The sequence below is a fragment of the Aquarana catesbeiana genome, linkage group LG03, assembly GCF_042186555.1.
Source record: "Aquarana catesbeiana isolate 2022-GZ linkage group LG03, ASM4218655v1, whole genome shotgun sequence".
NCBI lineage: Eukaryota > Metazoa > Chordata > Amphibia > Anura > Ranidae > Aquarana > Aquarana catesbeiana.
In genome coordinates, this window is record NC_133326.1 from 275,717,664 (window position 1) to 275,740,743 (window position 23,080).

General features: G+C 39.5%; 1 protein-coding gene across 10 annotated transcripts in view; it reads left to right on the forward strand.

Moving 5' to 3' along the window:
- Positions 1 to 23,080, forward strand: part of GRIP1 (glutamate receptor interacting protein 1) — a 900,266-nt gene that overhangs the window by 850,452 nt on the left and 26,734 nt on the right. For all 10 annotated transcript variants that reach the window (XM_073620100.1, XM_073620096.1, XM_073620097.1 and 7 more), the window contains 4 exons: positions 10,347 to 10,416; positions 12,779 to 12,924; positions 18,459 to 18,603; positions 20,923 to 21,062. In XM_073620100.1, the coding sequence (XP_073476201.1) occupies positions 10,347 to 10,416; positions 12,779 to 12,924; positions 18,459 to 18,603; positions 20,923 to 21,062 (501 nt within the window). The remainder of the gene's footprint in view (positions 1 to 10,346; positions 10,417 to 12,778; positions 12,925 to 18,458; positions 18,604 to 20,922; positions 21,063 to 23,080) is intronic.

Here is a 23,080-nt window from a genome sequence, read left to right on the forward strand (position 1 = left end):
CACAAAGCTCTTCCTCTGGTTGGCTGAAGCAGAGAGATGTGCTGATGATTTCATGCTTTTAGACTTGGCCAACCAGAGGAAGTTTTGTATTCATTCACAGAATACAAAACTGCCTGACCTCTCAGACCCACTCTGCATTCTTCCGGGTGTGAGACGGAAGAATCTTTTGCAGCTGGAACCCAGCACTGTGTACTGAATGTAGCTGAAGCTGCATATAGATCATACTGCACTTTGAGCCAGTGTAACGCTAAAGCTAGCCATAGACGGTTTGAATCTCAGTCAGTTCAGCAGGGACTGGCCAAGATTGGAAGCATGTATGGGCAGGCTGATTGTACCCAAGTTGATCAATCGGCTTGGGTACAACCAGCATGTCAGACTTTTCTGTTTAAATATTATATTTATTAAAGTGTTTTACAAAGGTAAAGAGGTAGACTGAAATATATAAAAATAAGCCCTACAGTTAACCTCGCTTGAATCGTGCAGCTCTATTAGCTGTTCAATCTTCTTTTACATGTGATGCAATTTCATTGCATGCATTTTACACATGTTCATCCCTATGGACAGCACATTTTACTTGAAATCATACCAAAGTCACAGCAATGTGATGCAGAAGTCAATATAGTGATGTAGTCTAAATCTATACTGACCTTATTAACTCCTATTAATTGTTTGCTGCATTGCCATTTGCTCTGAAACTGAACTCAATCTTTGTGGCTTCAAATCTTTAAAGTGTATATGTATCCAAAACTTAGTTATTAGATAGTGTAGGCATGGGTTATCCCCCTGCAAGTTAAATTTTTGCAATTGTGTACCATTAGGGAAATTTCCCTTCACTCCCTGTCTCAGAGAGACGACCGGAAATAAGAGGAAATAACCAAAAGTGAAGGGGATTCCCCTCTTAGTTGTCCACAGAACAAGTACAACCAAGATTTCCCTGTACCATTTGTTCTAAGGGCAACTTTAACATTTCCCCTTGCTTGCTTTCTCAGTGAGTGGTTACTAGGACGAGTAGAGGAGTGCATCTCCCCAATGGTGACATAGAAAGCAATAAAACCCTGACAGTGGGTCTAACCCTTCCCCCTCTATCCAACCAAAAAAAAAAAAAACACTAACAGATACACTTTTACAAGATTATCAATAAATGCCATAATATTAAATCCCCATCATCTTTATTATATGACCTACAATCTGGTGCGAATATTTCAGCTCCTTATAAGCATAAATGACGTGATTTCCAGCAGCCCTCTGCTGAGATGTGTCAACATGTCTGTGTTTCAACCATGGTGGTAACATGCCTCTTGTACACAATGCTGGAAGCACAGCCTGGAAATGTCTGCCTGCGTTGGGGATTACTGTAATCGCCAAGCATAAAAAGAGTTCATGCTGTTTTATGCCTAGTGGAAAATGTGACTATATTAATAGTAAAGTTTGAAATATTCAGCACAGATGCACAACATCCCCTGGAGACCGATTGACCCGCTGTATATATGAGCTGCAAAGAAAAGTTATTAGGACAGTAATGACATTAATAACATTAAACAATACTATATAAATGTTTAAAAAATGATGGTGCTGGTTGCTTAACACAAATGCCTAGTACACAGTACATATGAGGAAGTGTATGAATTATGAATGAGGATTGGGTCAGCTGGCAGAAATGGATATAGACAGGAGAGCTATAAGTTAAGGTATCAGTGTCCCACTCTCACTTAGCAGAATGTAGATAATGCCAAGTCCGGGATCGCTCCGGTTACATCCCAGTAGACAAAGCTGGAAGTTGGGAAAGTTAAAAAGCCATTAAACTCATCGGTCTTTCGCTGAATGAATTAGAGTTACACAACAGATTGTTGTAACAAATGCAGCCTGCCGATGTGACAAACGGATGGAGCCACCTTTTTTTTTTTTTTTAATTTGGCAGACACATTTAGATGTATCTGGTGTTATTATGGATGCACATATGTTAAGACAGGCTGATTTAATAACATTTTTTGTTTGTTTGCAGCTTAGTTTCTGCAAGCCGGATGTTATTTTCTCTAAATATGAATAATTGTAGTCATTATTTTATTAGAAATTGCCAGTCATTGAAATGTGTCTAACTCTGAGAAGAGGTTTGAAATTGACATCTTTTTTTTTTTTTTTCATATTTGCACATTTTGAATTGTCAAATATTCTGAGAAAAAATGCAATGTATTTTTAAAGGATCAGTCCACCCAAAACTGATTTCAATTAATGATGACAGGTATTGTTGGTTTTTAGATCTTTCGACGACGACCCTTGTGCTAAAACTTCTGCATCAGAATTCCCCTGCTTCTATTCTTATATATATATAATCTGTGCAAAAGTTTTAGGCAGGTGTGAAAAAATGCTGTAAATTAAGAATCCTTTCAGAAATAGAAGTGTTTATTTTTATGAATTAACAAAATGGAAAGTAAATGATCAGAAGAGAAATCAAATCAATAATTAGATTTGCCTTCAAATCCGCATTAGTTCTTCCAAGTGCACTTGCACACAGTTTTTTTGAAGGAACTTGGCTGGTAGGTTGTTCCAAACATTATGGAGAACTAATCACAGATCATCTGTAGATGTTGGCTGCCTCAAATCCTTCTATCTCTTCATGTAATCCCAAACTAACTCAATGATTTTGAGATCAGGGATCTGTGGGGGCCAAACCATCACTTCCAGGATTCCTTGTTCTTTTTTTTTAAAGCGCCATTAAAGGTTTTTGTTTTGTTTTTTTTTTTTTGTTTTTTTGTATTTAAATTAAAATAACAAACAATGGTCTTGCACAGAGCAGCCCTGCCGGCGCTTCAGGTTTTTTCTCCCCACGGAAAGCTGCTTTCGCTGGATCGGATCAAGCTCAGGTAAGTGTAAGGGGGAAGGGGGGATTTTGCAGCACAGAATGTTTTTCACCCTAATGCATAGAATGCATTAAGGTGAAAAAACGTAAGGCTTTAGAACCACTTTAACCACTTCAGCCCTGGAAGGTTTCACCCCCTTAATGACTCGGCCACTTTTTGTGATATGGCACAGCGTTACAAGTAGAGCGGTCTTTTGGTGGTATTTAATCATCTCTGAGTTTTTTTTTTTTTTTTTTCTTTTGTGCTATGAACCAACAAAGTGAAAATTTTGAAAAAAAAAAAAACAATATTTTTTACTTTCTGCTATAAAATATATTAAATTAAAAAATTTTTAAAATCTGATTTCTTCATCAGTTTAGGTCAATATGTATTCGGCTACATATTTTTGGTAAAAAAAAAAAATCACAATAACCTTTTTCTTGATTGGTTTGTGCAAAAGATATAGCGTCTACAAATGGGATATTTTAATGGAATTTTTATTTATTTATTTTTTTTACTAGTAATTGTGGTGATCAGCAATTTTTAGTGTGACTGTGGTGGGCAAATCGTACACCTAAGTGACACTTTTGACACTTTTTTGGGGACCAGTGACATTAATGCAGTGAAAATATGCATTGTTACTGTACTAATGACACTGGCAGGGAAGGGTTTACCAGGCGATCAAAGGGTTAAGTGTGCTCCTAGGGAGTTCCCTCTAACTGTGTGGGAGTAGCTCTGACTGGATGAAGACAGAGATCGGTGTTCCTGCTTACCTGTCAGAACAGCAATCTGCCTTGTTTACATAGGCAGATCGCCGTTCTGCCTTTCTGGGGAACAATTGTGGGTGGCCGGCGGACATCGGGTCTGCATGACCCTCTGATTGGCATCCCCTATGTCCAATCAGTCCGCGCGTGCCACCCAGTGGCTATTGCACGATATAACATACAGGTATGTGATTTCGCACAATAGAGCCGATCTGACGCAGTAAATATGCGGTAGGCGGTCGGCAGGTGGTTAATGACATTGGCTGTATGTTTGGGATCATTCTCCTACTGCAGAATAAATTTGGGGTTAATCACACGCCTCGCTGATAATATGGCATGATGGATAAGTATCTGCCTATAATTTTCAGCATTGAGGACACCATTGATCCTGACTGAATCTCCAACTCCATTTGCAGGAATGCTGTCCCAAACTTGCAAAGAACCTCCACCATGCTTCCCTGATTATGATCCAGTGCTGTACATAAGAGCAGCGGACATACAGGTATGCCCTTTTGTGCACCCGTGCCATTCTGCCGATGTATATCGGCTTGCGGCGGAAGGGAAGCAGTTAATGACATACACCTCCCTGATGGTATGGCATGATGGATAAGTATCTTCCTGTATGTCTCAGCTTCTCAGCATTGAGGACACCATTTGACCAAATCTTCAACTCCATTTGCAGAAATGCAGCCCCAAACTTGCAAGGAACATCCACCATGTCCACCATGTTTGACTATCTCCTGCAGACACTCATTAATATAACGCTCTCCAGCCGTTTGGCGAACAAACGCCCTCCTACTACAGCCAAATTTTTCTAATTTTGACTCATTAGCCTGGGGCACCTGCTGCTATTTTTCTGCACCTCAGTTCCTGTGTTTTTGGCTTTTTGGTAGCAGTTCTCCCATTAAGACTATCTGGCTAGCCTTCTCTGGACAGTAAATGGGTGTACCTAGGTCCCACTGGTTTCCGCCAGTTCTGTGCTGATGGCACTGCTGGACATCTTCCAAGGAGAGTCACACCAAATATTCATGCGATTTAGATTTTTCATATGTTCTCTCAATTTGAAGTTGTAAATTGATTAAAATAAACAATTTTAAATATTTAAAAGCATTCTTACAGGGTTTCTTCACACCTGCCTAAAACGTTTACATAGTACTGCATGTATGTGAAATTTTCCCCATTTTTTGCCATGCTACAACCAAAAAACGTAAATGTATTTTATTGTGATTTTATGTGATAGACCAACACAACGTGGCACATAATTGTGAAGTGAAAGAAAAATGATAAATGGTTTTCAACATTTTTTACAAATATCTGAACAAATGGCGTGCATTTGTATTCAGCCTCCTTTACTCTGAAACCCCTAACTAAAATCTAGTGAAACCAACTGCCTTCAGAAGTCACCTAATTAGTAAGTAGAGTCCACCTGTGTGTTTTTAATCTCACTATAAATACAGCTGTTCTGTGAAGCCTTCAGAGGTTTGTTAGAGAACCTTAGTGAACAAACAGCATCATGAAGGCCATGGAACACACCAGACAGGTCAGGGATAAAATTGTGCAGAATTTTAGAGCAGGGTTAGGTTATAAAAAAAAAAAAAATATCCCAAGCTCTGAACATCTCACGAGCACTGTTCAATCCATAATCCGAAAATGGAAAGAGTGTGGCACAACTGCAAACCTACCAAGACATGGCAGCCCACCTAGACTGATGGGCCGGGCAAGGAGAGCATTAATCAGAGAAGCAGCCAAGAGGCCTATGGTAACTCTGGAGGAGCTGCAGAGATCCACAGCTCAGGTGAGCTAATCTGTCCACAGGACCACTATTAGTTGTGCACTCCACAAATCTGGCCTTTATGGAAGAGTGGCAAGAAGAAAGCCATTGTTGAAAGAAAGCCATAAGAAGTCCTGTTTGCAGTTTGGAGAAGCCATGTGGGAGACACAGCAAACATGTGGAAGAAGATGCTCTGGTCAGATGAATCCAAAATTGAACTTTTTGGATTCTAAAAGCAAAACGCTATGTGTGGCAGAAAACTAACACTGAACATCAGCCTAAATACATCATCCCCACCGTGAAACATGGTGGTGGCAGCATCATATTGTGGGGATGCTTTTTCTTCAGCAGGGACAGGGATGTTGATGGGAAGATGGATGGAGCCAAAAACTGCAATTTTAGAAGAAAACCTGTTTGAGTCTGCAAAAGACTTGAGACTGGGACCAAGGTTCACCTTCCAGCAAGACAATGACCCTAAACATACAGCCAGAGCTTCAATGGAATGGTTTGGATCAAAGCACTTTCATGTGTTAGAATGGCCCATTCATAGTCCAGGCCTAAATCCAATTGAGAAAATTGCTGTTAACAGATGCTCCCCATCCAATCTGACAGTTTGAGCTATTTTGCAAAGAATAATGGGCAAAAATTTCAAAGCCGGTAGAGACATACCCAAAAAGACTTGCAGCTGTAATTGCAGCGAAAGGTGGTTCTACAAAGTATTGATTCAGGGGGGCTGATTACAAATGCACGCTACGTATTTCAGATATTTATATGGAAAACATTTTTTCATTTCACTTCACAATTATGTGCCACTTTGTGTTGGTCTATCACATAAAATCCCAATAAAATACATTTACATTTTTGGTTGTAACATGACAAAATGTGGAACAAGGGGTATGAATACTTTTTCAAAGCACTGTGTATATGTGTGTATGTATGTATATATGTGTGTGTATATAAATATATATATACACACAGTATTTCACAAATGTGAGTACACCCTTCACATTTTTGTAAATATTTTATTATGTCTTTTCATGTGATGACACTTTGCTACAATGTAAAGTAGTGAGTGTACAGCTTGGATAACAGTGTAAATTTGCTGTCTCCTCAAAATAACTCCACACACACAGCCATTAATGTCTAAACTAGCTGGCAACAAAAGTGAGTACACCCCTAAGTGAAAATGTCCAAATTGGGCCCAAAGTATTAATATTTTGTGTGGCCACCATTATTTTCCAGCACTGCCTTAACCCTCATGGGCATGGAGTTCACCAGAGCGTCACAGGTTGCCACTGGAGTCCTCTTCCACTCCTCCATGACAACATCACGGAGCTGGTGGATGTTAGAGACCTTGCGCTCCTCCACCTTCTGTTTGAGGATGCCCCACAGATGCTCAATAGGGTTTAGCTCTGGAGACATGCTTGACCAGTCCATCACCTTTACCTTCAGCTTCTTTAGCAAGGCAGTGGTTGTCCTGGAGGTGTGTTTGGAGTTGTTATCATGTTGGAATACTGCCCTGCGGCCCAGTCTCCGAAGGGAGGGGGATCATGTTCTGCTTCAGTATGTCACAGTACATGTTGGCATTCATGGTTCCCTCAATGAACTGTAGCTCCCCAGTGCTGGCAGCGCTCATGCAGCCCCAGACCATGACACTCCTCACCTGGTTGCCGCCACACACGTTTGACACCATCTGAACCAAATCAGTTTTTCTTGGTCTCATCAGACCACAAAACATGGTTCCAGTAATCCATGTCCTTAGTGTGCTTGTCTTCAGCAAACTGTTTGCGGGCTTCCTTTGTGCATCATCTTTAGAAGAGGCTTCCTTCTGGGACAACAGCCATGCAGACCAATTTGATGCAGTTGGCGGCATATGGTCTGAGGACTGACAGGCTGACCCCCTACCCCTTCGACCTCTGCAGCAATGCTGGCAGCACTCATACGTCTATTTCCCAAAGACAGCCTCTGGATATGATGCTGAGCATGTGCACTCAACTTCTTTGGTCGACCATGGCGAGGCCTGTTCTGAGTGGAACCTGTCCTGTTAAACCGCTGTATGGTCTTGGCCACAGTGTTGCAGCTCAGTTTCAGGGTCTGGGCAATCTTCTGATAGCCTAGGCCATCTTTATGTAGAGCAACAATTCTTTTTTTTTTTTTTTCAGATCCTCAGAGAGTTCTTTGCCATGAGGTGCAATGTTGAACTTCCAGTGGCCAGTATGAAAGAGTGAGAGCGATAACACCAAATTTAACACACCTGAGACCTTGTAACACTAACGAGTCACATGACATCGCGGAGGGAAAATGGCTAATTGGGCCAATTTGGACATTTTAACTTAGGGGTGCTCTCACTTTTGGTTTAGACATTAATGGCTGTGTGTTGCGTTTTTTTGAGGGGACAGCAAATTTACACTGTTATACAAGCTGTACACTCACTACTTTACATTGTAGCAAAGTGTCATTTCTCCAGTGTTGTCAAATAAAAAGATATAATAAAATATTTACAAAAATGTGAGGGGTGTGTTCACTTTTGTGAGATACTGGGGGTTATTTATGAAAGGCAAATCCACTTTGCACTTGAAATTGCACTGAAAGTGCACTTGGAACTGCAGTTGCTGTAGATCTGAGGGGGACATGCAAGGAAAATAAAAAACAGCATTTTAGCTTGCACATGATTGGATGATAAAATCAGCAGAGCTTCCCCTCATTTCAGATCTACCCCTTCGATTTACAGCGACTGCACTTACAGTGCAGTTTTAAGTGCACTTTGCACTCGTAGTGCAAAGTGGATTTGCCTTTCGTAAATAACCCCCACTGTGTGTGTGTATGTATGTATGTTTGGCTGAAGCCATTTATTATCAATCAACTGTGTTTACTATTTTTAAATCAGAATCACAACAGAAACTACCCAAATGACCCTGATCAAAAGTTTACATACTGGTGATTTTGCACACCTGATAGTTCACAAGCAAACACCCTATACCCTGTGATATTTTTTTATTTATTTGAGCGCTGCTATTTACTCCATATATCTCTAGAGTTTTAAATTCAGTCACATACTGGTGATTTTGGCCTGATAACATGCACACAAGTTGACACAAAGGGGTTTGAATGGCTATTAAAGGTAACCATCCTCCCCTGTGATCTGTCTGCTTGTAATTAGTGTGTTTGTATAAAAGGGTCAATGAGTTTCTGGACTCCTGACAGACCCTTGCATCTTTCATCCAGTGCTGCACTGGCGTTTCTGGATTCTGAGTCATGGTCAAAGCAAAAGAATTGTCAAAGGATCTGCGGGAAAAGGTAGTTGAACTGTATAAAACAGGAAAGGGATATAAAAAGATATCCAAGGAATTAAGAATGCCAAACTCAAATCAAGAAGTGGAAAATGATGGGTTCTCTTGAAACCAAACCACGGTCAGGTAGACCAACTAAAATTTCAGCCACAACTGCCAGGAAAATTGTTTGGAATGCAAAGAAAAACCCACAAATAACTTCAGATGAAATACAGGACTCTCTGAAAACATGTGGTGTGGCTGTCTCAAGATGCACAATAAGGAAGCACTTAAAGATTGGCTGCATGGTCGAGTCGCCAGAAGAAAGCCATTACTATGCAAACTGTTGGACATTCCAACATGACAATGATCCAAAACACAAGGCCAAGTTGACCTGTCATTGGCTACAGCAGAATAAAGTGAAGGTTCTGGAGTGGCCATCTCAGTCTCCTGACCTCAATATCATTGAGCCACTCTGGGGAGATCTCAGACGTGCAGTTCATGCAAGGCAGCCCAAGAATTTACAAGAACTGGAGGCTTTTTGCGGAATGGGCAGCTTTACCATCTGAGAAGATAAAGAGTCTCATCCACAAATACCACAAAAGACTTCAAGCTGTCATTGATGTTAAAGGGGACAATACACGGCTATAAGAACTGGGGTATGTAAATTTTTGATCAGGGTCATTTGGGTAGTTTCTGTTGTGGTTATTATTTAAAAAGAGTAAACACAGTTGATTGATAATAAATGGCTTCCAGCCCAACACAACCATAAGTGAAAGAAAAGTTTTTGTGTTATTCATATTCTCTGAAAATGGCCAAGAAATCATAAATTCTGCCAGGGCATGTAAACTTATGAGCACACCTGTGTGTATATAGACTATATTGTGCTGGTGGTCCCAACCATAACTCTATATCAGTGTTTCTCAACACCAGTCCTCAAGGCACCCCAACAGGTCATGTTTTCAGGATTTCCCTCAGATGAAACAGCTGTGGTAATTACTAAGGCAGTGAAACTAATCAACTCACCTGTGCAAAATGGAAAGCCTTAAAACATGACCTTTAGAACTTAAAAATAATAATGAAAATAAGTTCCTGACAACAGGTGCATATGGAATGGTTTGAAGGTTTCTTGAATTTTAGAATTTAGTCATCTATCCTGGCCTATATATTCTTGAAAGTAGGACTAGTTTGATTATAGTTTGATTATAGTTTGAGTGTTTCACATGGGTAATAATGGTCTTATTCAGTTAATTAGAGAAAAGTACAGTACATGGTGTGGCCTATCGGAATCTATCTTGTACTGCTGACTGATTGCTTGCTATGGATTCAGCTCTTTGAATCTATCCATCATGAAAATTTTTCTTAATGATGACTTTACTATCGCCTTGATTTCATAACTTTAGATTCTCCTTTATACAGTGAAGGAGGTCTGTTGCCTTCCTAGAGCCCAGAAGGCTAAAATGTGGCTTGTTTTATAATCTTACTAATGTATGTTTCGTTTCATATAATCATCTCTGTATGCTGAGGGCAAATTGGTCTTCTGTTCCTTTATTGTACTTGTCATTGTTTGTGTTTCTCAATATAGGAAATGCAGTTTTCCTCTTTTTAAATATGTTGTGAGGGTTTTTTATAATGTAAAACAAATTCTAGTTGGATCAGAAAGTTTTAGCTTGATAACGTCCTACTTTTTGTGTGTGTTTTACAGCTCCGTCCAGTAGGAAAACGGGAGATCCACTGGTTATTTCAGATATAAAGAAAGGCAGTGTTGCACATCGGTGAGTGTTCTGTAGATTTTTCTAATGGTATAACTCATAAAAATTGTCTGAAGCATACTTTACTGTATAACTACTCAGGGGCATGAATTTAATTTATGTTCCTACAGGACAGTTGCACCAAGCATTACTTTTATTTGCAGTAAATTCTTGTAGTATATTGTTTCCTTGACAGAACATGGTCAGGGAAGGAACCAGGGTAGGTGAGGTTAGATTAGGCTATAAGCTTCCTGCCCAGAAACTGATATGATTCTTTGAACACTGCAAATCACTGTGGAATATGTTGGTGCTATATAGGCACAGCTTTATGAAAATGAATGATTGGACTTCCTTCAAGTTGTCTTTCTTGCAGAGCTTTTGTTGCATTGAATTTCAGGTCTGCAGAGAAATATAAAGTGGATAGAATTATAGAAACTGCCATTGCTGAATCAGTTTTTGAAGGCACATGCTGTGCTATCGGGATATTCGCTTCATCGACTAGTAGTGGATCATTGGCATAGATTAAAATTGAACTCAAAGGAAACCGAAAAAATACCCTTGCAATTGGGCTACCTCTGCTTTGCAAAGGTTAAATACATGTTTATGCCAGGCCTTAGGAGTTACTCTTCACCAGTTGCCCCACCCAACCCTTGCCCTGCCCCACCCCTAAACATGCCCTCATGAATTATCTCATGGAATTACACTGTTAATATTTATTTTTGTAAATTCTGCATAAAACATTTAACTTCATCAGTGCCCATCAATGCCGCTTATCAGTGCCCATCAATGCCGCTTATCAGTGCCCATCAATGCCCCTTATCAGTGCCCATCAATGCAGCCTATCAGTACCCATCAGTGCAGCCTCATGGGAACCAATTCTCCTCCCAGCGATCAGCCAGGAAACTGTGGGGAAGGGAAGGTAAAGGAAGAGGAAAGCTGGCCGGATCACACACAGAGGGGGAACTCCTTTTGTGACACAGCTTGGATCTGAAATGTCGGTTGCTGTCAAAGTTCCGCCTTCTGGACCGGCTCCTATGAGAGACGTCACACTACTTCAATTTCCCGGAATTAGACCAGTGTGCTGTTTATCATAGGAGCCAGTCCAGGACTTTGTTTGACAGCGGAGTTCCCCTCTGTGTTATCCGGGTGACTCTCCCCCGGGTGACTATCCTCTCCCTCTCCTCTCCCTTCCCCACAGTTTCCTGGCCAATCGCTGGGAAGAGAATTGGCTCCCATTCAACCCCGGCTGCTTGCAGTGCCCGTCCGTCTGATGTGGCTCCACGCTCGCCCTCAACTAATTTCCACTCACCAAATGCGAGCAGGCGAGTGGAAATTTTGAGGGCTGGCCTAGGGTACCAGTAAGAAGGACTTTTACTTGCCATATCCCTTGCTGCTTTGACAGCTGGCTCTTAGCTCTTCTTCTTGACACTCTGGCTTGTGGGCAATCCCTCAGCAACCTCACGTACAATGCAGGGCTATTAGATCTGCATTGTACTTGATTACTTTAGAGTACCTACGACTATTGGAACTCCTTAGATAAGGTACTGCAGCCACCAGCCTTGTAGCACTGAGGTTGCCTTCAGGAGCAAGTGGGTAGGTAAGTAAAAGTCCTTTTTACTGGTACCCTAGGCATAAATAAGCATTCAGCTCTTTGAGCCCCACTGCAAGTAAGTTAAGTCTAAACAGTCAGAGTTCCTGTCCAGTTTGCTGTTACAGAGAGTGAAGCCAGGATTGCTAGGGCATGCCCTGCAGTCTGCATTTTAAAAAACAACAATGGCAGCTCCTATATTGCTGTCCTAACGGATTCATTCTAAGTCTTAAGCTGGATACACACTATACAACTTTTGTTGTTTGATTTCCTTTAGATTTACCTTCTACTATGTAGTGCAAGGGCCTGCCTGATTGCATACAAATTGAAAGTGTTTAGGTTTGACCTCATAGTATATGGTTTTAGTAAATCTATAGGAAAAAATCTAAAGAAGGTTGTATAGTGTGTATCCAGCTTTAGTAAAGATGACTAATAGAGATCCTGGCAATATGCCAATTGTAGAACTATGCCATGCTACAACTTGAATGTAAACCTTTTGTGTTCAAGGTAAATACAGCATATGACCTTTATGCTTTTTTTATTATTGATTTATGTTTTCGAGATTATGGAAACATCTGCATCGGATTTTTGATTAAATTATTTCTTATACATTGGTGTTTTGTGCAACTGGAAGAATTATTTGAATTTTTTTGCTAAAAATAGATGTAAAAAAAAAATTGACTTGAAGTAAACTTTATTGCAACAAGAAGAAAAATATACTCCTGCACACTCACAGAATAGGAAAATATAAAGGATGAGTTATTACTTTATTTAAAAATCATGATTGTCCATGTACAGCACAGGGACCTTGGAGCTGGGGGATAAACTGCTCGCCATAGACAACATTCGGCTGGACAACTGCTCCATGGAGGATGCAGTTCAAATTTTACAGCAATGTGAAGACCTGGTGAAGCTAAAGATACGCAAAGATGAAGATAATTCAGGTTAGGAGGTTAACAAAATGATTCAATCCCAAATAGATTCTGCTTTCTATGTATCCTCATTCTTCTCTTTAGTGATCTCTTTTCTACTTCTATCTCTTTTGGTAATGATATCATAAACCCAGAAAAAACATATATTAAAACGCAATAATTCTATAATTTGGTAGAAAATCAAAAAAGGACTCTATCTGGTTTCAGCAGGTTATGATTACAGTGGACAGTGCATAGGATTGGGAGAGCTGCATCTGTCAATAAATTACCACTACATGAAAATTTAAGCCGACCATAGACGGAGCAATTTTCTTTCATGTAACCAGGAAAAAACACTCAAATCCCTCCCACCAATCCGTTCCCGCTGGGAGAACACAATGATTACTGCTAGCAGCTATAATAGCCACTAGCAAATTATCGCATGTAAAATCTGACAGACTGGTTGTACCCAAGTTGATCGGTCAATCAACTTGGATACATTCAGCCTGCTCTTGCATGGTTTGAACAGTCTATGGCTGGCTTTTTCCCCGGGTCCTTTTTTTGTACATTGTTTTTATGTACAGTGCAATTGTTCTTTGAAATTAATGCCTTAGACTGACTAAATAATCACAGAACTTTGGCTCACTGCTGTTTTTAAAATTAAAGGTAGTTGTGCATAAAAAAATTAATTAAAGGTAATCCGTCAGAAACAAAAGAAAAATGACTGGGCTATAATTCTTCCACTGGACTGGAATCTACAGTAAATTCGAAATAACACCAAAGTAAATATACTGTTTATAAACTACAGAAGACCACAATTATATGATTATACACTCAGTATTACTATAATATCTCAAATGAAGAAAAAAAACCAAGCCATGTCCCACTCAACAATGTTTATTGTACATGAACATAAATCAATATCATGGTAATAGTGCAGTAAAACCCATAAGCCTACTGTAGAAAAATTGAAGAGCTCTCCTAGCATAAATAAATGACAGTACTGTCAACAACATAACTTGCACATATATGTGGATATTCCACATATTTATAAAGAATGTGTACATACCCCATGACTCCAATAAGAACACTGGGACAGGCCACATCCTAAAATCAATAAACCACTTAATGCAGAAAGACAAATGTCAAGATATATAAATAATCATCATTGGAGTCCACTAAGTAGGCTGAACAGCTGAGGCTGTTTATACCCAAATGAGGGGTGATTGCTCACTGATGGGCATATAGACCTTGGAAGGTCTTCATATCTGGTGAGAAGATATATTTGCTCTATCTATCCTGTGGGGAACACTGAGTGTTTGCACCGATTGAAATCGGAAGGACACTTTCTTTATTTTCACCTTGTGCATTATAATTGGTCTTTGGACGCCTATATAAGTTTACACATCTATTTTAAAGATGGACTTTTGTTTGCCTAATCACTAATAAAGAGTCTTATCACTTATACATGACAGCGCAACACGTTGATATATATATAATTTGTTGGATATGGTGTGTACATATTTGTGAGTGCTGCTGTTTCTTGTCACAAATCATTTAAGTCAATTTTGTTAGTTATTTACACTAGGCGCAATTTTCTTTTGCATACAATATCCAAGGTATAGCAAAGAAGAATTCCTTGGTGAGAGATTATGGATGTAAGTAATCACGATAATAAAAAGGTTCAGCTTGTAGTGAAAAAAAGCATCTATGCAGCGCTACATGACATACATTTATGCAGTGCTACATTAGGAAAATCCAACGTCAAACCAAAAGTCATATCCCAGGCATTTTTGGCCCTCCAACATATATCATACAAAAGATAAGGGAAATCCCTTATGTTGCAAAACTGAGGGTTTCAAAGTATGGGACATATACAGGATATCTGATAATCCCCTCACTGAGATACAGTACCTGCCGAAAAAATGTCACTTCACGAGGTTAATTCAAACATCACACTGTTCAGTAACCCCTTGACGTCAACCTCACACAAATATGCAGCTCACTAGACTGGGCTTTTTTCCGTGGGGCCACATATTTGCCACGGCGCACTCCCATCACAGAAACCGGGGTCTCATGAGAGCCCCGGGCCCCGTATTAACGGTCGGGACCCTGAACTCCCAATTCCGGATCACCTGATCGCTGTGATAGCCTCTGATTGGCTACCACAGTAATCAGCCATGTTTTTTCTCTCTGTGAATGGAGGAGAGAGAGATGCATCGTATCTCCCGCTTTCCTTGCAGAGAGAAAAGTGCCAGGGTTAGTGTTTGGATCAAAGGTCAGGGTCAGTATTTTTTTTTTTTTTGACCGGATTTTTTTGTTTTTAATGGGTGTCAGTGTGTTTTAGGTAGGATAAAAAAAAAAGTAAAATACGCATTATTGTTTCCAGGCTGTACTTCGTGTACAAAAAACAACTAACATACACATATGTGGTATCGCTGCGATTGTCAGGAGCAGAAGAATTTATTTTGGGTTATTCATTGGTGGAAGGTTATGATAGTAGTGAGAAATATACAGCTAAATTTTGACCCAGTTTTCCTTTGATAATAAAAAAAAAAAAAAAATCATAATTTACCATTTATCACCACATGAAAGCCCACTTTGTCCTGAAAAAAGAAGGTATAATCCACCTGGATAAACAAAGTAGTTGTGACATATACGGTTTTACTAACACATGTCAAAGTTGCAAAATTGTGCTTAGGCATTAAGATTTGTTTTACCCTTAGGCGCGAAGGGGTTAAAGACTGCTCCCTTGTTCTACCAAAGGCTGGATTAATATGTTTCATCCATAGTGGTGATTTAAAGATGCTTACACATCAACATTTTAAATATACTGCATCCCTTATATAAAGATATGAACAGCTCCAACATAATAAACAGCAAAATCTTTCTTGCTGAATACATAAACTCTGATGCAGGTTCACAGTTCATATGAGCACATACTCACAATGTCCACTCTATCATTTCTAGTGTAGTCATGGCAGAATGTCCAGATGGTGTTTGAGACTACTGCAAGTATGCCATGGGTGCATGCTAAGCACTTGACTTGCTTTCCTGTTTTCCCTGATGATTCCATAGTAAATATTAACCTTTTAAGAAGGTATAGGCAGAAATGGGATCCCCATGGCTTCTAATGCCTTGGGCCATACCCACATGAGTCTAACATTTCCAATACATAGTCTGTTGTTGAAGATTTGAGACAAATGGATTTTCAGAGGGTCTGAGGGGAGGATTTGATTTGGACATAATGTTGGGCCTTACAGGAATTGTGGTAGAATAGAAAAATTGCACAAAAAAAAAGCCATTGGCAAAGGATGGGAACATTTTGGACAAACATTGTGGAGAATGTGGTGTTGTGAAGAGATTCTTTAGGAATAGAGATTATAAGGCTCAAGGAGATTCATTATGGAATATAGTGGTACACTAAGATGTCAGCTATAGGTTTAGAGAAAGATTCGAGAGCATTATTTAACATACTGTAATTGATTGGGCCTATGATGAAGGCATACCAGACAAAAAGATTGTTTAGTTTTTGAAGATGCAGCATTCTGGCATACCAGTTTTTAATGCGCTCCAAATGCCAGTGAAGGGATCTGTAGAATCCAGCAACCATTAATGCTGTCATTACCATCGTTAATTAACCACTTGCTTACTGGGCACTTAAACCACCCACCTGTCCATGCCAATTTTCAGCTTTTAACTTGGTCACTCTTTGAATGACAATTGCGTGGTCATGTTACACTGTACCCATATGACATTTTTATCATTTTTTTTTCACACAAATAGAGCTTTCTTTTGGTGGTATTTTATCACTACTGGGATTTTAATTTTTTGCTAAACAAACAAAAACAAACATTTTGAAAAAAGAAAAAAATGTTTAATAGTTTTTTATAAAATTTTGCAAACAGGTAATTTTTCTCCTTCATTGATGTGCACTGATGAGGCTGCACTGATGGGCGCTGATAGGTGGCACTGATGGGCACTAATGAGAAGACACTGATGAGGCTGCACTGATAGGTGGTTAATGGGCAATGATAGGCACTGGTAGGTGACACTGATAGGCAGCACTGATGAGGCACTGATTGGCAGCACTGGTGGGCACTGATGAGACGGCAGTGGCTCTACATGTGCAGGACCGATGTCCCATTTACAGTAGCTGGTAATCCCATTTTTTTTTTCTCAAGCTGTCAGCGTGAGGGAAAAAAAAAAAGATTTCTTGCCTGTGTTTATATCACATGATCAGCTGTCATTTGGCTGACAGCTGATCACGTGGTAAGGGGCCAGGATTAGGTGGCAACAGTCACCCTAGAATCCATACTCGGTATACTGGGGGCAATAGATAAAGAGTCGTGCCTCCCAGAAATCCTAGCCCGTTTCTAGACTTCTATTTCTATTCTTATCCCCAAGCTGATAACCCGAAAAGTGTTTATCCCCCATCCCCTACCTATGAAGAGTGGCAACACCAAATCAGTTCCACCTTACCTAGGGAAAAGCTGATCTTTCAACATAGGGAATGTCAGAAAATATTTTTTAAACTATGGGATCCATGGCTATCCGTACATGAACTGGCCACTCTGTCCGTTATCTCACAACTACTACTCCAATAAAACTACTGTTAAAACCCCGTGACTGAAGAAGAAATTGTGACTGTAATTCTACAATGTTACTAGTTGAACCAGATACAATATAGTAACATGCGTCTCTATGCCTCAATATATACAAACCTTGAGATGAGTACGGTATTAGGTTATAGGTTGTTTCTCTTAAAAAGAAAGAAGTAAATGCCATACAGTACTCATATACGACTTCAGAGAATATGTCTAAATACCTAAATTGTGTATAATGAACATTGAAATATACTATCTGGAATGGAAAACAAGTAGAAGCGATAAACTGTGTTAACTAACACTGAAGATCTGAATTCATTTAATGTAACACTGTATATCTATTGTAAAGAGGTCACAGTACCAAAATGTTAATTGTATGTTGTAGGTGTTTAACAATTAAAATCCAATAAAAGGTATTTGAGAAATAACGTTTTTGTTTACATATGCATTATATAGTTACTGGGTTTTGGTACTTGTTTAGACTGTCATACAGGCGCCTTTAGTTGTACTTTAAATAATTAAGAAAATGTTAATTTTGTAAATGTTAACAAGCTTTTTATTAGCAGCAGTAGTGACACTTGTGATCTTTCCTTTTTTAATTTCTGTCATTTCTGTTTAACTTATGATTGCATTCATTCACATATCCATGAAGGTCACAGAAAGATTGTTCCTTTTTAGTAAGCATTTCATAGGATATTAAATACAAAAGTTAAATGCATATTTCTGTATTGCTTATCTACAAATTAAAATAAAAAAGTCAGCAACTTAATGACTAAATGGTTGCCAGATTCTCTGGCGTGGAAAATATGCTTCGCCCCAGTAATCCGAAATGTCTGGCAGCCATGCACTGTCATGCCACATTGACTAATAAAGATGCAATGCAGTTAATCTCCTAAGTGTCTGCATTTAATTAAGGATGATCTCTGCATTGATACCAAGGCACCATCTTTATACTTGTAGATGAACAGGAAAGCTCTGGATATATCATTTATACTGTGGAACTGAAGAGGTATGGAGGGCCTTTGGGAATTACCATTTCTGGCACTGAAGAGCCTTTTGATCCTATTATCATCTCAAGCCTTACTAAAGGTGGACTGGCAGAGCGGTAAGGGCTTTCTCCAGCATGCTTACTACAAAATTATTTAAAGAAGATTACACAGTTGTGCACCAAGTTCAAACCTGACCAGAGCACAGTATCTGTATGGGTTATTCTTTTTCTTGCTCATGTTTGTGTGGGCTCCTTCCAGGTGCTCCAGTGCTATCTCACACTCAAGAAAAAACATTCGGATTGGTTGAAGAGGATCACACAAAAACACTAGATGGCAATGGATACCTGTCTGGCCCTTAGATTCCATCTGTAAATTTTATTGTAGAGCTGCTATATACATTCCATCTGTAAATTATATTGTAGAGTTGCCATATACATTCCATCTCTAAGACCTCTTTCACACTGAGGTACTTTTCAGGCGTTATAGCGCTAAAAATAGCGCCTGAAAAACGCCTCTCATGTCTTCCCAGTGTGAAAGCCCGAGTACTTTCACACTGGAGCGGTGCGCTTGCGGAACATGAAAAAAAGTCCTGCAAGCAGCATCTTTGGGAGTGGTCTATACACCGCTCCCAAAATGCCCTGCCCATTGAAATGAATGGACAATGTTGCTGAACTGCCTGCAAAGCGCTTCGGCAGCGCCGCAACATGGGTGCTTTTAACCCTTCGGCTGCTAGTGGGGGTTAAAAGCGCCGCTAAAAACTAGCGACGCTTTACCGCTAAGGGATCCCCGCCCAAGTGTGAAAGTACCCTAAATTATATTCTGGAACTGACATTTTTAAATATGTATAGAATGCATTAAGAAGTTAAAATCTCTGATTCATGTTGCAGCCAATTCCTCTGGCATCTGTAAGGAATACATGGAAACCTTTGTATAGAGCTAGGGGGAAGGAAATTGCTGACCAGCATCACATAACTAGCCTCCCTTATTAATTTTGTATGTTCAGAATCCTGAGTTGGATCTATGAACCTGGATTGGGTGAAGCCAAACTCTTTATATGGCCAAGCTCAGAACTTGTTTGAGGCAGAATAGAGGTATTATTTTTACACATTTACTCACATTACTGTGCTAAGAATGAGTTATAGATTATACTGTTAGGATGGCATACTTTCATTAATGTTCTGATCTGCTTCAAGATGCATTTCTGTTAATTTCCCTAAAACTGACCATAAACATTAGATTGTATTCATACATAGCTGAGTGATTCAGCTGTTGTCGAGTATTAATTTAGGATGAGAAAAAAATATATATTTTAAGGGAGGATGAGAACATTGACATGCTCATGAAAGGGCGTTTCCCTGGAATTTTGTTGGCTGGCAGTATCTGCTGACATTGCTACATGCATCCCAAAAGCCCCTCAGCCTTGTTGATTGTGGGTAGTTATTTAATGTGCTTGTATGACCAAGTGGCATACAGGTTTAAGCTGTACTGAATATAAGCTGTGAATGCTTACTGTGCTATAAAGGTCTTCATATTATGGTGACTTTGTACCAATGTAACATTCAGTATCCATTAAAGCAGATTCTACAGTGTCCTTTAAAATTCCTCACAAATAAATGCTTATGAAATTCTTTAAAGATGTCACAGAATTGGCCAAAGCTGTTGTCTGCTTTCTTTGCATAAAGAAGAAGCTTTTTATTTTATTTACCGTATATCTTTCAATTTGTACAGAGCTGATGAGCTATGATTATCACAAGTTAATTTAATGTGCTTACCTGCTGGTAGTAATGACTTAATTAAAGAGCTCTTATAAGAAGAGGCTCCAGCCAATAATTTCTCTAGTGCTAGACAGAATAACAAATATTATCCTTGAGAACGGTACTTATCTTATGCATCAAAGAAGCGTAAACTATCAAATGAAATATTCCCTGTTTATGTTTATTTGTCATACAAACCTTTAGAATTAGTGTTGTAAATGACCTTTGTTTTAAGCAGAGCATTTTTTGGTGGAGTGAGGTGAGGTTGAGGTGCTCTGCTGGCTCCTTTGTATGGTCCATCCTCATGATGGTATCCCACAATCCCTAATTCCTTGTGTCAGAGCCAGGGCTCTGCTTTCAGCTAAAGTTCCAGGTCCTTTTTTCTGAAGTGGTCTCTCTATATAATCCTATGGAAGATCCATTAGAGAGCCACTGACCCCATAATGCGCACAAATTCTCCATAGGAGTATATGTAGGATGCAATCCAGAGATGGGCTAAGAATTTTAATTTGCACTAATCTTAACGCAGCATGATTACACTTGCTGGAAGATATTCCTGCCAAGGTTGTTCAAAGCAGTAAAGGCTCAGCAAGTGATCAAACCCCTCCACTGTCTACTCAAACCTAAAGAAAATTTGTCAAGATTTTAATTTAGCACATTTTGTATTTTTTCTGATTTTAGGACAGGAGCAATCCATATAGGGGATCGGATACTAGCCATAAATAGTAACAGTCTAAAAGGCAAACCTTTGAGTGAAGCCATTCATTTATTACAAATGGCGGGGGAGACTGTCACTTTAAAAATCAAGAAGCAGAATGATGGTAAGTTGATTTACTGTTTAATATGTGCATCAAAATCCTTTTTGGTATTTATCACAGCATCTGAAATAAGAACAGTCTGTTTTGTCTTTCTGCCATAGCACGTTTATTAGCATATCTTAAAGGATAAGTTCACCTTTGGAATATGTCACATGTTCCACCTGTTTTTAGGGTGGAACATGTAACATATTGCAGCTCCCTGCACCTATTTCTCCCAATCCCACCCTTCCTGTGACAGAGGGCAGGAGTTCCTTTCCCCACACTCACTGTCACATTTTAAAAGTAGCATAGCCATGCGGGGCTCCACACATACAGCTGTGTCATTCATTCACAGTTTTCTGTGAATGAATAAACTGCAAGTACCATCAGCCACCACGGCAGACGTACTTGTAGTTTGAATGAACTGCAGCCACGCCGATCAGCACGCCCATAGTTCATTCACGCTACCTACAGTTCTGCAATGATAGCCAGAGGTACGGGCAACAGAGCTGCAGGCAGTGTGTGCAGGGGCCTGACACTATACCCATGATCTGCTGATCATGGGTACGATGCTTTCCAGACTCCTAATGAAAAAAGGGGAACGTTTTAGTGGACTTTATAGGTACCAGAAAAGGAATACAAAATATTATTACAAAAATAATGAATTTATTATACATATATATAAAAAATTGACAATATAACATTAAAAACTGATAGTGTTGGCTTCCAATAAAATAAGCCACAAATAGTATGTGTATTGCTCCCTGTTGCTGCTTGAATATGGCAGGTCGACGTTTTCCTTTCGCTTCCTCAGGACCTATATGCCTGACACCAAGCAGAGGGATTCTACATAAGAAAGGGGAAATAATCATATTTCAAATATGGACAATGGGTACAGATATACATATCAAAAGGTGAGATGTCCCAGAAAAACATACAAGTGATGCATAGAGGAAACCACCCAGAACAGCATAACTCTGGATACCCAGAGGGATCAATTAAAAATCTACATAATATAAAAATATGCATACTATAAATAATCCAAAAACCTTGGGATGGAATTAGAAAAAATAAAAAATAATAATAAGTAGCCCTAAATTCAGCAATTACTTACTTGGCTATGGAGATGTAAGAGTTTCAATATCAAGCCTAGCGGTGTACGTGTACCAGACTGGACTCTAGATGAAAGGACAGTGGCTGTGGGCTAAAATGAAATAAAGCCATCAGAAGTGTAGACAGCTAAAGAACCCCAGTAAGGTATCATTAAATAATGAACAGAGGTTACCTCAAAAGAGAATGATGAGGCCTCAGAACATATGCAGGAAAAATATCTCCATAGGACACAGAATGTGACCATCTGTAGAGAAATGAGACACAATTTAAGGTCTCCAACAGGACAAAAGCGTAATATATTAGTAGGAATATGCCTAAATACAGACTCACCAAAGATCTCCTGGTTAGTATATTCCAGGGCCCTGTGCTGATAAGGCACAAACACCCATTATGAAAATAGCCTGTAGCTCCAGATAGAGAATCTAAAAAGACCAGATATCTAGTGTCAGTTCCATAATGACAGCCTATTACTAAAACAAGTAATGAACAGAGGAGGATCCTAAGCAACAATGCAAGATTAATTTCACAAACCTGTCACAAGGAGTCCAGCAGAGTTACACCGCTATAGTAGGCAACAGTAGCAATAAGCTTTATGTAGTACCTTAAACATAGGCGTGCACACAGGGTGTGCCCAGGCACACCCTAATCCCCCCATGCGCATTAGTGTTATTGTTCTGTGTATCAACAGGATCATGGGAAAGATCTCCCTCTTACCGGCTCTGCCATAAGAGAAGTGTTTATCCTTTTCTCTTTCACTGTTCCAGCAGGGAGATCAATGTGCCGGGGTCATATATATGTAGATACATACACATACGTGTGTTTGAGCTTAAGGGTGCACACCCTAATGCATTAGGCTGCGCACACCTATGACATTAAAAGCAGGCCAAACAGCTCTCCAGCAATTATTGCTGACAGTTGAATGGGCGCTA